Genomic DNA, 13,525 nt, shown 5'->3' on the forward strand with positions numbered 1-13,525 from the left:
GTATCTCAGAAAATTAGAATATTACTTAAGACCAATACAAAGAAAGGATTTTTAGAAATCTTGGCCAACTGAAAAGTATGAACATGAAAAGTATGAGCATGTACAGCACTCAATACTTAGTTGGGGATCCTTTTGCCTGAATTACTGCATCAATGCGGCGTGGCATGGAGTCGATCAGTCTGTGGCACTGCTCAGGTGTTATGAGAGCCCAGGTTGCTCTGATAGTGGCCTTCAGCTCTTCTGCATTGTTGGGTCTGGTATGTCGCATCTTCCTCTTCACAATACCCCATAGATTTCCTATGGGGTTAAGGTCAGGCGAGTTTGCTGGCTAATTAAGAACAGGGATACTATGGTCCTTAAACCAGGTACTGGTAGCTTTGGCACTGTGTGCAGGTGCCAAGTCCTGTTGGAAAATGAAATCTGCATCTCCATAAAGTTGGTCAGCAGCAGGAAGCATCAAAAGCGTCTCGCCTGGGCTAAAGACAAAAAGGACTGGACTGCTGCTGAGTGGTCCAAAGTTATGTTCTCTGATGAAAGTAAATTTTGCATTTCCTTTGGAAATCAGGGTCCCAGAGTCTGGAGGAAGAGAGGAGAGGCACAGAATCCACGTTGCTTGAGGTCCAGTGTAAAGTTTCCACAGTCCCATAGGAATGTTATAATTATTTATTTAATTTATATCATTTTATCATTTTGTATTGCTAATTAAAGTACTACTATTTAAAACCATGACATGTTAATGTCTGTTGTCAAAAAGTAAATTGCAGGTTTAACACTGTTCCCACTGTTGGTTGAAGAAACACTTTTATATTTTTTGGGAACAGTGTTAAACCTGCAATTTACTTTTTGACAACAGACATTAACATGTCATGGTTTTAAATAGTAGTACTATTAAACTACTAAAACTTTACACTGGACCTCAAGCAACGTGGATTCTGTGCCTCTACTCTCTTCCTCCAGACTCTGGGACCCTGATTTCCAAAGGAAATGCAAAATTTACTTTCATCAGAGAACATAACTTTGGACCACTCAGCAGCAGTCCAGTCCTTTTTGTCTTTAGCCCAGGCGAGACGCTTCTGATGCTTCCTGCTGCTGACCAACTTTATGGAGATGCAGATTTCATTTTCCAACAGGACTTGGCACCTGCGCACAGTGCCAAAGCTACCAGTACCTGGTTTAAGGACCATGGTATCCCTGTTCTTAATTGGCCAGCAAACTCGCCTGACCTTAACCCACACTTAATTGTGAAGAGGATGATGCGATATGCCAGACCCAACAATGCAGAAGAGCTGAAGGCCACTATCAGAGCAACCTGGGCTCTCATAACACCTGAGCAGTGCCACAGACTGATCGACTCCATGCCATGCCGCATTGCTGCAGTAATTCAGGCAAAAGGAGCCCCAACTAAGTATTGAGTGCTGTACATGCTCATACTTTGGTCTTAAGTAATATTCTAATTTTCTGAGATACTGAATTTGGGATTTTCATTAGTTGTCAGTTGTCAAAAGAAATAAACATTTGAAATATATCAGTCTGTGTGTAATGAATGAATATAATATACAAGTTTCACTTTTTGAATGGAATTAGTGAAATAAATCAGCTTTTTGATGATATTCTAATTATATGACCAGCACCTGTCCTGTATAATAAATAATAATATAGTGTGAATGTGGACACAATTTTAAAGTGTTTGGTTGGTGTTGGCCTTAAATCCAACATAGCCTGTAAACCTTAAAAACAATAGATTAACCCACCAAACTAATGGATACTAAAATACTCCGTGTGTGTAATCTATTACAACAAATAAAAAATGGAATAGAATAGAATATGAAAATCTAAACTCAAAACGGGTGACTTTTTGCATTTTAATTACTTTATTGCTCATTTGTTGAGGGAAATAGATAGTTTTTATTGTCCCAAATGAAATTTCTTTTTTATTAATATGTATTTTACCCTCTCCCCAGATGGGGCAGACTGGTGCTCTGTTGTTTGAGTATCGTTGCCCAGAGCGTTTGGATGTTTGGAGTGTAGGTGACGAAGCATTAAGGATGTATTATTGGAATAAGACAAAGTTTGCTCGCATATCAGACATGACACTTTATTAGGAGTGTCGAGACTGAAGTGTTCCCACACTTGAGAACGGGGTCTTTTGCGTGCATTCTCCATTTAAAGATCACTTCTGCACGTGTAAGCTGCAGAGAATAGAGGACGGCGTTTACTAGCAGAAAACCAGTTTGTGGTTGAAGAAACACTTTTATACTTTTTTTATTTACTTTTTGACAACACACATTAACATGTCATGGTTTTAAATAGTAGTACTTTAATTAGCAATACAAAATGATAAAATGATATAAATTAAATAAATAATTATAACATTCCTATGGGACAGCGCAATCGACGCGCTTTGAGTTTGATCCCTGCATGACGTGTCAGTGAGGTAACGAAGCTTCGTTTCCACAGGTCACGTGACAGACTCATGTCAAGCAATGCTCCGGAACACTGTTTCGAAGCACTAGTGTGTCGAGAACTCGATACGTGTGTCGACACAGGGTGTCGAGCAACCCATCCCTACTCCTCACCTCTCTGTCTGACTGCAGCACACGCATTTTCACACGTACACACCAGAGGTTGCGCTAGACTTTTTTATTGTCCGTCATTTTGACTGACAGGCTCGTAAAAATCCGTCATAATCTATTATTATCCGTCACTATGGTGCAAGGTGGCGTTAGGTGGTAATTAGTATGTTCGTGACGTCATCACACTGTACTTGCGTCTCGGAACTTGTTGTATTTTAATACAACTGAATGCCCAATAAAGCCGTTGTTGTTTATATTCATCTATATATTTAATGTTTATGTTCATATGTGATTCGATCTGGGAAAACCCAACACATGGTGCAAATTTATATATTACAGTTTTTGATACCATATTCAAGACCTTTCCAAATCAGTTTTTATTTTGCTCATACCTTGTGTATGTAACAAAAGTTATGGCAGGTCGGCTGAAGCGCTATGATTTTCAGGAACGGAATTTGGAGGAAAACGGGTTTAAAGTTAAGTGATGAAAATAAAAGCACAACAGTCCAGTATCACAAGTAAAAGTCACTTTAGAGTAGTAAAAGACTTACTCTAATAACAATTTAACAAAAAAATATTTCCTAGTGTTGAAAGTAAAACGAAAGTAAGGAAAATGGTGCAGGGCACACTTAAAGAACGTCTCCGGTTACTATCGTAACCTCGGTTCCCTGAGAAGCGGGAACGAGACATTGTGGAAGCTTCCGCATATGGGAACTCCTCCCTTCTCACCTCTCCTGAAGTCTTATTGGATAACGCCAGTGAAACTGGCCAATTGTCGCGCTCGCAACCGAATGTAATTACTGGTGACCAGACAGTATAAATACATTGCACAGCGACAATACCTCAGAATCTGCGAAAGAACACCTCCAAGGCTGACATGCGATGAACACGGCGGATAGCGCAATGTCTCGTTCCCGCTTCTCAGGGAACCGAGGTTACGACAGTAACCGGAGACGTTCCCTATCGAGAGCAGTCTCTCGACATTGCGGAATCTTCCGCATATGGGAACTGTATACAATCCCACTGTGAGAGTAGCAAGACAGCCGTAACCGACCGCATACACTCACTAGTGTTAAACACACAGATGAACCAATCGAAGTCGCCTTGAAGAGCCCGCAGCTGATTGGCTGAGACAGACCAATGAGCTGCAAGAACGGTCATCTACAAAATTTGCATATCTCAGCCAAAGAAATGAGCGGGCTGCACTGAGACAGGGCAGACACCACAATAGTAAAAGTCAGAGCGGAAATCCGGGCAGATATAATGCAAGTCAAGTAACATCAAGCACAGAGTTAACAGTAACACGGTAACAACTGCACAATATAGGAGATCAGCAACTGAGCTGTCCGTACTCACCGAGAGGACATGCGAGGCTAATGAGGATACATCCAGCCTGTAGAATCTGGCGAAGGTGTTCTGTGAAGACCAGCCAGCCGCACAACAGATGTCCTTAATAGAAACGCCTCTAGCCCAAGCTCACGAAGAGGCAACAGCCCTAGTTGAGTGAGCCCTGACGCCGAAAGGGCAGGCCTGCCCTTGACTCTCATACGCCAGGTTGATAGCATCCACCACCCAGTGAGAGAGCCTCTGTTTAGAGACAGCCCGACCTTTAGTCCCCCCGCCGTAGCACACAAAGAGCTGATCAGACAGCCGAAACCCGGCCGTACGATCAATGTAAGCCCTCAAAGCCCTAACCGGACACACAGCCCTCTGAGCGTCAGCATCACACGAAGCAGACGACTCGGAAGACAAAGCGGGCAATGAAATAACCTGCTCTCTGAACGGGATAGACAGGAACTTAGGCACATAACCCGCCTTCGGCCGTAGAGTGACGCTGCAGTCGCCGGCCCAAAGCGAATGAAATCCACATAAATCCCCAATGCATTGTGCCGAAGCAAGAGCGAGAAGGAGAACGGCTTTAAGAGAGAGCTCCCTTATAGAAACCGCTTCCAACGGCTCGAACGGGGGCAGAGAGAGAGCCCTCAGCACCAGAGACAAATCCCACGGAGGTACTGAAGGAGATCGCGAGGGAAACAGCCTCCGAGCTCCTCTCAAAAATCTGACCACCAATGCATGCCTACCGATCGATTGCCCGTCAACCGGGGAACGAAACGAGGCGATAGCAGCCACATAAACCTTCAGCGTGGACAGGAGGCCACCATTATCCATCCTGTATTGTAGAAAGCGTAACACATCAGACACGGGACATGACACTGGGTCTATACCGCAATCACTACACCACTTCTTAAATGCATCCCATTTCAGAGCATATAAGCATCTAGTGGAAGGCGCCCGAGACTCCTCAATAGTGTCAAGCACTCTCTGAGGGAGGGGTTCTAAGACCCCTGAAGCGGCCAGGCATGGAGGCTCCACAAATCCGGGTTGGGGTGCCAAATCGAGATAACAGGTCGCCCCTGAGGGGAATCCGCCACGGAGAGGACACCAGTAACTCTATCAGGTCCGGGAACCACGGCTGATTCGTCCAAAATGGAGCAACGAGGATCACCGACACTCTCTCCTCTCTGATCTTTCCCAGCACAAGGGGCAGAATCTTCACCGGAGGAAAAGCGTAAAGCCGGGCGTCCGGCCAGCGCGTCGTCAGAGCGTCCGTCTCCCTGGGGGAGCGCGGCAGCGAGAAGAACAGCGGACAGTGTGCGTTCTCGCTCGTCGCGAACAGGTCCACCTCCGCCTTCCCGAAGCGATCCCAGATCATCCGTACTGAGTCGGGGTGAAGTCTCCATTCCCCTTGGGAAAGACCTCCCCTTGAGAGCATATCCGCTCCGCAGTTCAAATGACTGGGGATATGCGCTGCACTGATGGAAAGCAGGTGCTGGTCTGCCCACAGCAGCAGCCTCGCAGCCAGCTCGAAAAGGGCTCTGTAGTGGACCCCTCCTTGGCGATTGATGTACGAAACCACGGACGTGTTGTCGGTGCGAATCGATACATGACGCTGCATCAGCTGAGGCCGAAAAGTCTGCAGAGCTAAGAACACTGCCATCAGCTCCAGCCGATTTATGTGCCAACTGCTCTGAGACGGCGACCACAGACCCGACGCCGGCCTGCCTTCGCACATTGCACCCCAGCCCGAGGAAGACGCATCCGTCGTTACCACCGTGCGCGTTGTCACAAGCCCCAGGGGAACGCCCTGGCTGAACATGCTCCAGTCGCGCCACGGTTCCAAAGCGCTGAGGCATCTGTGAGTTATCCTCACGTGCGCACGACCCGAGGACCATGCTCTCCGCAGAACTTGAGTCTTTAGCCACAGCTGCAGAGGACGCATGTGCAAAAGACCCAGGTGGCAGACTGGTGATGCTGACGCCATCAGTCCCAGAAGTCTCTGAAATACCCTCAGTGGAACGGACCGGTCCAGGCTGAAGGCGCGTAGTGCGGTGGAGATGGACTCCAAGCGCTCCTGAGAGAGGCGGGTGCGCATCTCCACTGAGTCGAAACATACCCCTAGATATGTTATGGACCGACTCTGCAGAAGCTTGCTCTTCGGCACGTTCACCCGCAGCCCCAGGGATGACAAGTGACGAAGCAGCGTCTGCGTATGACTGACAAGCACATCTCGTGAATGGGCTAGAAGCAGCCAGTCGTCCAGATAGTTCAGAATGCGCATACCACTCGCTCTGAGAGGGGAAAGCGCTGCATCCACGCATTTTGAGAACGTGCGTGGAGCCAATGCCAGTCCGAACGGCAGCACAGCAAACTGGTACGCCGCTCCGTCGAACGCGAACCGCAGGAAGTGCCGGTGGCTCTGGGCTATCTGAAGGTGAAAATATGCATCCTTCAGATCCACGGATGCAAACCAGTCCCCGGGACGAACTTGCGCCAGGATCTGTTTTAGCGTAATCATTCTGAACACCCTCTTGTGAAGCGCTCGGTTGATGGGTCTCAAATCCAATATAGGATGGAGTCCGCCATCTCTCTTGGGCACCACAAAATACCGGCTGTAGAAACCGCACTCTACCTCGCTTGGAGGAACCCGCTCTATCGCTCTTTTCCCGAGCAGGCTGTGAATCTCTTGTCTCAGCACCGGAGCGTTGCACGGCAATGTGAGTGACGGGACAACTCCGCTGAAGCGGGGGGGGCCTGCGTCTGAACTGAAGGGAATACCCGTGTTCTATCACATTTAGCAGCCACGGAGAGATACCCGGAATGGCTTTCCACGCACTCAGAAACATGCATAGCGGCCGAATTACCTCGGGTGATACAGCTTGCTGATATTCCGGAGACGCGCTCTGCCCTCGCGAGGCTAATTGCACCTGCGGGGGAATGTGAAGCGCGTGAGGCTCCAGCCGGCCGCTCGCCCACGGGAGCTACCGTGGGCGAGGGGATGCCGGTTATAACATATTCTAACTGTGGCTTCGCGCTGCACCGTGGCAGGGCAGGGGACACAGTGTGGTGTGAGTGAAGGGGAGAGAGCTCCTTTTGTGATGAGGTAAGTGCTTTTAATACATGTACACACACAACATTTTGAGCATTGCAACAATCGCCCGCAACAGCATGGGAAACAAGATGCAAACGGCGCCGCTTGAGCACCGGTCCGCTCACAAACTCTCCCCTCCTCTCTGCAGACCCGTCAGGAAGGCGGCTTGGCAGCCGAAGACGATCCGCTATCGCCTCGATAAGCTCTCTTCTGCCCGTACTTCTTCCTAGCTGGGGCAGACCACTGCTTAGGCCGGACGTCCGGCCCAGGGTCTCGGAGAGTCGAAGCCGCGGCAGCGGTCTGCTTAGCCGGCCTGTGGGAAGAGCGTGACGCAGACGAGGATCTCGCTCTCGGTGCAATGAACAGCGAGGAAGCACATGGCTCATGGCTTTTGCGTGCTTCTGCGCCTCCGTGAAGCCTTCCGACACCGACTCCACGACATCCCCGAAGAGACCAGAGGGAGTAATGGGAGCGTTGAGCAGCGACTTCCGGTCAGCGTCCTTGAGGTCCGCCAGCGTCAGCCACAAATGGCGGTGAAGGATGACCATGAAGCCCATCGACCTGCCGATAGCCTGTGCGGTGCGCTTCGCTGCCCTCAGGTCCTTCACAGCGTCCGCATCCAAGGCACCTCATCCAGCGCCTGCAGAATCTTCGCCTGAAAGACCTGTAGAACCGTCATCGAGTGCAGCACGGAGGCTGCCTCCCCGGCGGAGGTGTACGCCTTGTCGGCGAGGTGGCCGGTAAACCTGTACGGCTTCGACGGCAGACCTTGTCCCGCGCTCAGCGAAGAGGAGGAGGGGCACAGATGTACAGCGAGGGTCTCCTCCACGGGCAGCATGCGGGTATAACCGTGGGCCTCCGCCCCGTCCATGTGGGTGAACATAGCCTGTGTGGCAGCGTGGACTCGTGCCGATTGAGGGGCCGTCCACGACTTAACCACGTGCTCGTGCACATCAGGGAAAAAAGGATTACTCCTCTTCGGTGCAGCCTGGCGGCGGCCCGCTTGAAAGTACCAGGAATTGAGCTTACTTTTAGCTGGCTCCTCCGGGGCACTCCAGCTAAGGTCAAGCTCCTTAACGGCTTTTTCCAGCACCCTCACGAACTCCTCCTGGAGGTCTGGGGTGCTCTCCGAGTCGGTGCGGTCCTGCTCCGTCTCCGCCCAGTCCTTCACCGAGGCCGAGATGGACATAGAGTCGTCGTCTTCCTCGTCGAGGCCGAAGGAAATGGCATCCGCAACGGTGGGAGGGGGACGAAGGCTCTCCTCAGTGAAAATGACCAGGGAATGAGGCGACGGCAGAGGACGGCGGCCTTGAGCCGGGTCATCGCCGCCACCACCACGTGGCATGAGTGGGCCCACCAGCGGCCCTTTGGCGGCAGTGGGCCTCGACCCGAATAATCCTCGAGCAACGTTCCTGCGAGTCCTCAAGACACGCGCCGGCAGGTCAGCACAGTGCACGCAATCAGACTCTCCGAACACTGCCTCAGCGTGGGCTAGGCCCAGGCAGGCAATGCAATGCACGTGCGTATTCTGCGGGTCCATGGGACCCGCACAAAGACAACACAAGGCGGCCATCGGATGAAGAAGCTTCTGACGATATCAACGATGGCAACGTGAAAGAGAAGATTCTGAGGTATTGTCGCTGTGCACTGTATTTATACTGTCTGGTCGCCAGTAATTACATTCGGTTGCGAGCGCGACAATTGGCCAGTTTCACTGGCGTTATCCAATAAGACTTCAGGAGAGGTGAGAAGGGAGGAGTTCCCATATGCGGAGGTTCCGCAATGTCGAGAGACCCCTCTCTATAGGGAACGAGAGCTCTGCCATTATCACTACACAAGGAAACTAACAAACATTATGGATAACAACTAATAAGCAGTGAAGCAAGTTTTACGTTGTTTATCATGTGCATAGTTTCTCGACTTTTGATCATCCCTTGTATGTTTTGCGATCGGATAACTCCCGGTGCTGCAGACGGGGAGCTCTGTCATCTCACGAAAACATTGTATAAAAAAAATTTGCATGCCGTAATTGACACAGGACTGGTGGGAAATGTGCATTGATACTCCTTCATTCTTCATGTTATGTGGTTTACTTTGATAGGTGAACTGTCTTTCCCACGTCCCAGCGCGACATCCGACTGGTTTTCTCAGATCGCATCACATATGTCTAGTCAGTAACAATGACAGGTGAAAACACGCAAGTCCATTCGCGAGCATATCACGCTCTAATGAAGGGAAACGGGGAGTTACAAATTGAAAATCAAAATAACGGACGAACGGCCTTCAGATTTATCCGTCACTGGTAATACAAATCTGTCAATGAAAGTGAATTTTCGGTTAACGCGACCTCTTATACACACGTACAAGAAAATCTGGACCACGGCCAATCAGAGGGGAGTCCACCCTTCACTATCTCTGATTGGTTTAGACCATGATATGGGCCTAATGTGTATCTGTTGTTGAATCACAGGAAGACTTTCAGAGTCGCGGAGACTTTTTTTCTCCCTCGAACGATTGGTCGCACTGGTGCGACCTCAGATTTTTTTTAGTCGCACCATTGAGAAATAAGGTCGCACTCTAGAGCCCTGTTAATATAATCTAAACTGATGAGTTATAAAAACATTCACCCCCCTCACAGTTGTCATGAAGGGCAAAATGACCTAAATAGACAAAAATATTTTTTTGTACCAGACTGTGAACATGTTTTTTTGTGCTGTAAAGTTGGCCATTTTAACATGGGGCTCAATGAGATTCTGCTCTGTTTTGGAGCCAGCCTCTAGAGGCCAGTCGATGAATTGCAGTTTTAGTCCCCTCCATGTTGGTTTCACGAGAGAGACCGGAAGATTTCCCCTTGGTTGCAATGCGTGTGTAGGCCCACAGTCCCTTTAAGTGGCTTAACAAAACACTTATATTCAAGTTCAAAACATTTGATGAAAATGACAACTAATAATAAGTTATATTCATAACTTAGCATTGCAGAGCGTTCAATTTATTCACCCATTCAGAAAAGTTTTTTTATATAAGTAGTCAGAAAATTTTAATATAATCTTTTTATCCTTTTCAACTAACTTCAGCCCATAATTAACCAGTCTTACTAAATGAGCAAAGCTCATTCACATCCTACGTTCTCTTGTGGTTCACTGAGCTTTGAATGATTCGCTGATCTCTTACATTCTGTTTAAACGAATCGGTTCAAAGGAGTCATTTGTTTGCGAGTCTTTCTGATCGCAATGTGACTTCATAATGGCGAACTCGCTGTATGCAGTATAACACCGTGTCTACACCGGATGCGACAGGCCGTCTCGCCACGCCACATCCAGTGTGGACAATATTTGAAATTATAATGGGTTCTAATGCGTTTCTAATGTCTTTTGTCGTGTCGCGCCTGTCACGTCCGGTGTAGACACGGTGTAACGCTGATTGAACGAGCCAACTTCACAGTTAAAAACAATACAGTGATGTACAACACATTAATTTAAGAAACCTTTTCAAGAAATTGAATGTAAAACACCTGAACAGGCGTCAAACACAGCTCCTAATATAGCTCTTCTACTGAACTCTTCATCGCCTCACTGTGCTTATAACCAGTGTTGAAGTCTTGAGACTCGGACTCGGTCTTGAACTCGGTCTCGAGACCCTATTTTAATGGTCTTGGTCTTGTCATGGACTTGTGTGCATTTTGACTCGGTCTCGACTCGTACTCGAACATGTTCGGAATTGGACTTATGCCCGAGTCCACTTGAGTCCCAGCAAAAATATTAAACACATGGAAAAGACAACCCTTTATGGGCCAAAAGTGAAAGTTGTTTCTATAGCTTTTCATGGCGTCTCCTGATTGTCTAATATTGATGTCCAGTCTGTACAAAGTAAAAACTGGTTGAAATTTTGAGTTTACACATGGAAATAAATTAAGTGAGACTGAGCTGAGCTGAATGATTTGAGTGCAGTAAGATAGTAAGCAACCATTAAATCAAGGTTAAAAATGGATGATTTGTCAATGTTCATTGCATTGAATCAGTATCACTTTTGTACCTGCAAAAATCACCATTATTGTGATCTTTTTTAGCTTTAGTTGAGCTCTTGGCTCTTCTATTTTAATGTTAAATTAGGTTTCCTTCAGCCATAACTGTGTGTTAAAATAAATTAGTTGTAGCAAAGAGATGATTACTTCTGAATGGTAATGCATGCATTTTGAAATTGTCTCTGTGGATCTGTAGTTTGATATACTGTGATTTTTTTTAGGAATTAACATATTCACAAAATGTTAAACCACTTTAACACACAACGACATCAAGAATCTGCATATAAAACTCAACAATGGTGACAATCAACAAAGAAAGCTTCATGCTGCAATGCATGCTGGGTGATCTGTTTATCTGAATTATTTTGACGATTGTCATCATTGTTGACAGGGTTGTATGATGAGGGTTGGTGTCAGTGAAATATGTTTGTTTATTTTCTCTCAATACCTGTGCATTGACTAGCCAGAGCACTCAGACCAGTCATCAATTGATCAATAATGTTTAAAACTAATACATTTGATTACAGCATGATTATTTCCATGAGAACAACCCTAACTTCTGTAAAAGCATGTCTGTCTTTCACAGTGCACAAGTGTTTTTATAACACTACTACATGACCTGAACGAATTAATTTAACAAAAGTCAAGGATCAAGAGCCCAACTAAAGCAAACACTGATCACAATAATGCTTATTATTGTGGGTACAAAACTCATTTCACAGAGTCTCATTTCATTTATTTCCATGTGAAAACTGAAAGTAGTCTCCAGATTTGAACCAGTTTTTACACTGTACCAAGGTCCCCTGTACGTCAATATCAGACGTTCAGAAAACGTAATAATGGGCCAATAAAGGAACGTCTTTTCAACATCGAAAGATGCAGAAAAGACGTCTTTTTGACATATTTTTGGTCAGGGGGAAGTCATAATTGTAATAAAATTACCTTTACAACACTTACTATGTGGCCTTTTTTACCCTCAGCTAATAATATTTTTAAACTAATATCAGTCTAAGTAAATAAAACACAGTGTACATGCCATGGTATATTTAATGCACTGAGCACTCTATGAGCTCGGTGCCAGTTTTATTGTTTCCATCAAACATTTAACATATTCTTGAAGATTTCTATAGGTCTCGTCTCAGATCTCTTGTCCTAGGACTCGGTCTTGACTCGGACTCGACCCTCTTTGGACTCGGTCTTGACTCGAACTCAACCTACTCTGGACTCGGTCTTGACTCGAACTCGACCTACTCTGGACTCAGACTTGACTCGGACTCGATTGAGCTGGTCTCGACTACAACACTGCTTATAACGAAACGGTGCCTCCATTGTGGTGTAATGCCGCAACTGCAGTTACAAATGAAAGTTTGTTTAATGCCCGCAGTGTTTTTTGCGAAGACACTTGACATAATTTTGCCGAGAGTCGGAGGCGGCACAAAGTTTGAGTGAGGCGACCGCCTCCAATTTCTCTATGCAGGAAAAACCCTGCAATAGTAAAGCTCTGTAGACATTATGGAAACGTAAATATTATTTAAACGCTTTAATGTAATTTGCTGACTCCACAGAACTTTCACAAGTGAAACAGAGATATTTTTTCATAAATCTACTATTTAAGTCGCTACATTTTTTTATTTTCTATTTACTTTATGCGCTTTTCCTGTATTAAAGTTTGCATTGTTGTTAACTGATTTTATTTTTCACAGTTTTTCATAACAGGCAAAGTCACATGCTTCCGCATTTGTAACAGGCTTTGAATGTTTATAAAACAAGTAACTATTTATCCCGTACTCTCTTTGTTAGATCATGTTTATCTAATGGTTTTCATCACAAAAAACTCTGAAATTAATGCCTGTCATGGAAAGAGCCAGAATATCTCACTCTTTCTTATTTTCAGAGGACTGCACCGATTGCACCCAAAAGAAAGATGATCCAAATGATAAGGAAAAGAAGGAAGAGGAGGAGGCGGCCACGCCTTCGGCTGTCCATCACTCCATCATCGATACGTGGGATTGGGGGAGGCAGCCAGGTGGGTGGCGATACTTCAAGACAGTGAGATTTCTTCTCTTTTCAGACAGAGAGTGCCGATTCTTGCATTCCCTGACTGTCATTTCGCAAGGTCATCCCACTCATACTGCAGCATCACAATCTGCATGGGAATTCCCTTCTGCTGCTAGAAGATATAGACCTTAGGTGTGAAACGTAATGGCTGTTGCAGGCCATTTCCAAAAGTTTCATTTTGTTGCAGCATGAGTTGGGATCTCTGCTGTTTTCCTCCATTTGTTTCCATTGTTTTTCTACCACCATACTGTGTGTGTAAATGCATGATGTAACTGCGATGTCTACTCCCTAATGGTCCATGCAATGTGTTTATCAAACCAAAATATGACCACACAACCAAAACTGATATAGTTGAACCTGGCACCGTGTCTACATGGTATGCGACCGACGCGACATGACAAAAGACATTAGAAACGCATTTAGAACTATTATAATTTTACATTT

The 13,525-nt window shown here is 46.3% G+C and overlaps 1 protein-coding gene across 4 annotated transcripts in view; it reads left to right on the top strand.

The window, feature by feature from the left end:
• The window catches only part of herc2 (HECT and RLD domain containing E3 ubiquitin protein ligase 2), an 89,817-nt gene that overhangs the window by 9,770 nt on the left and 66,522 nt on the right, over positions 1 to 13,525 (top strand). For all 4 annotated transcript variants that reach the window (XM_057339085.1, XM_057339086.1, XM_057339087.1 and 1 more), the window contains exon 4: positions 12,918 to 13,049. In XM_057339085.1, the coding sequence (XP_057195068.1) occupies positions 12,918 to 13,049 (132 nt within the window). The remainder of the gene's footprint in view (positions 1 to 12,917; positions 13,050 to 13,525) is intronic.

The sequence above is a fragment of the Triplophysa rosa genome, linkage group LG7 (genome assembly GCF_024868665.1).
Source record: "Triplophysa rosa linkage group LG7, Trosa_1v2, whole genome shotgun sequence".
NCBI classification, from domain to species: domain Eukaryota; kingdom Metazoa; phylum Chordata; class Actinopteri; order Cypriniformes; family Nemacheilidae; genus Triplophysa; species Triplophysa rosa.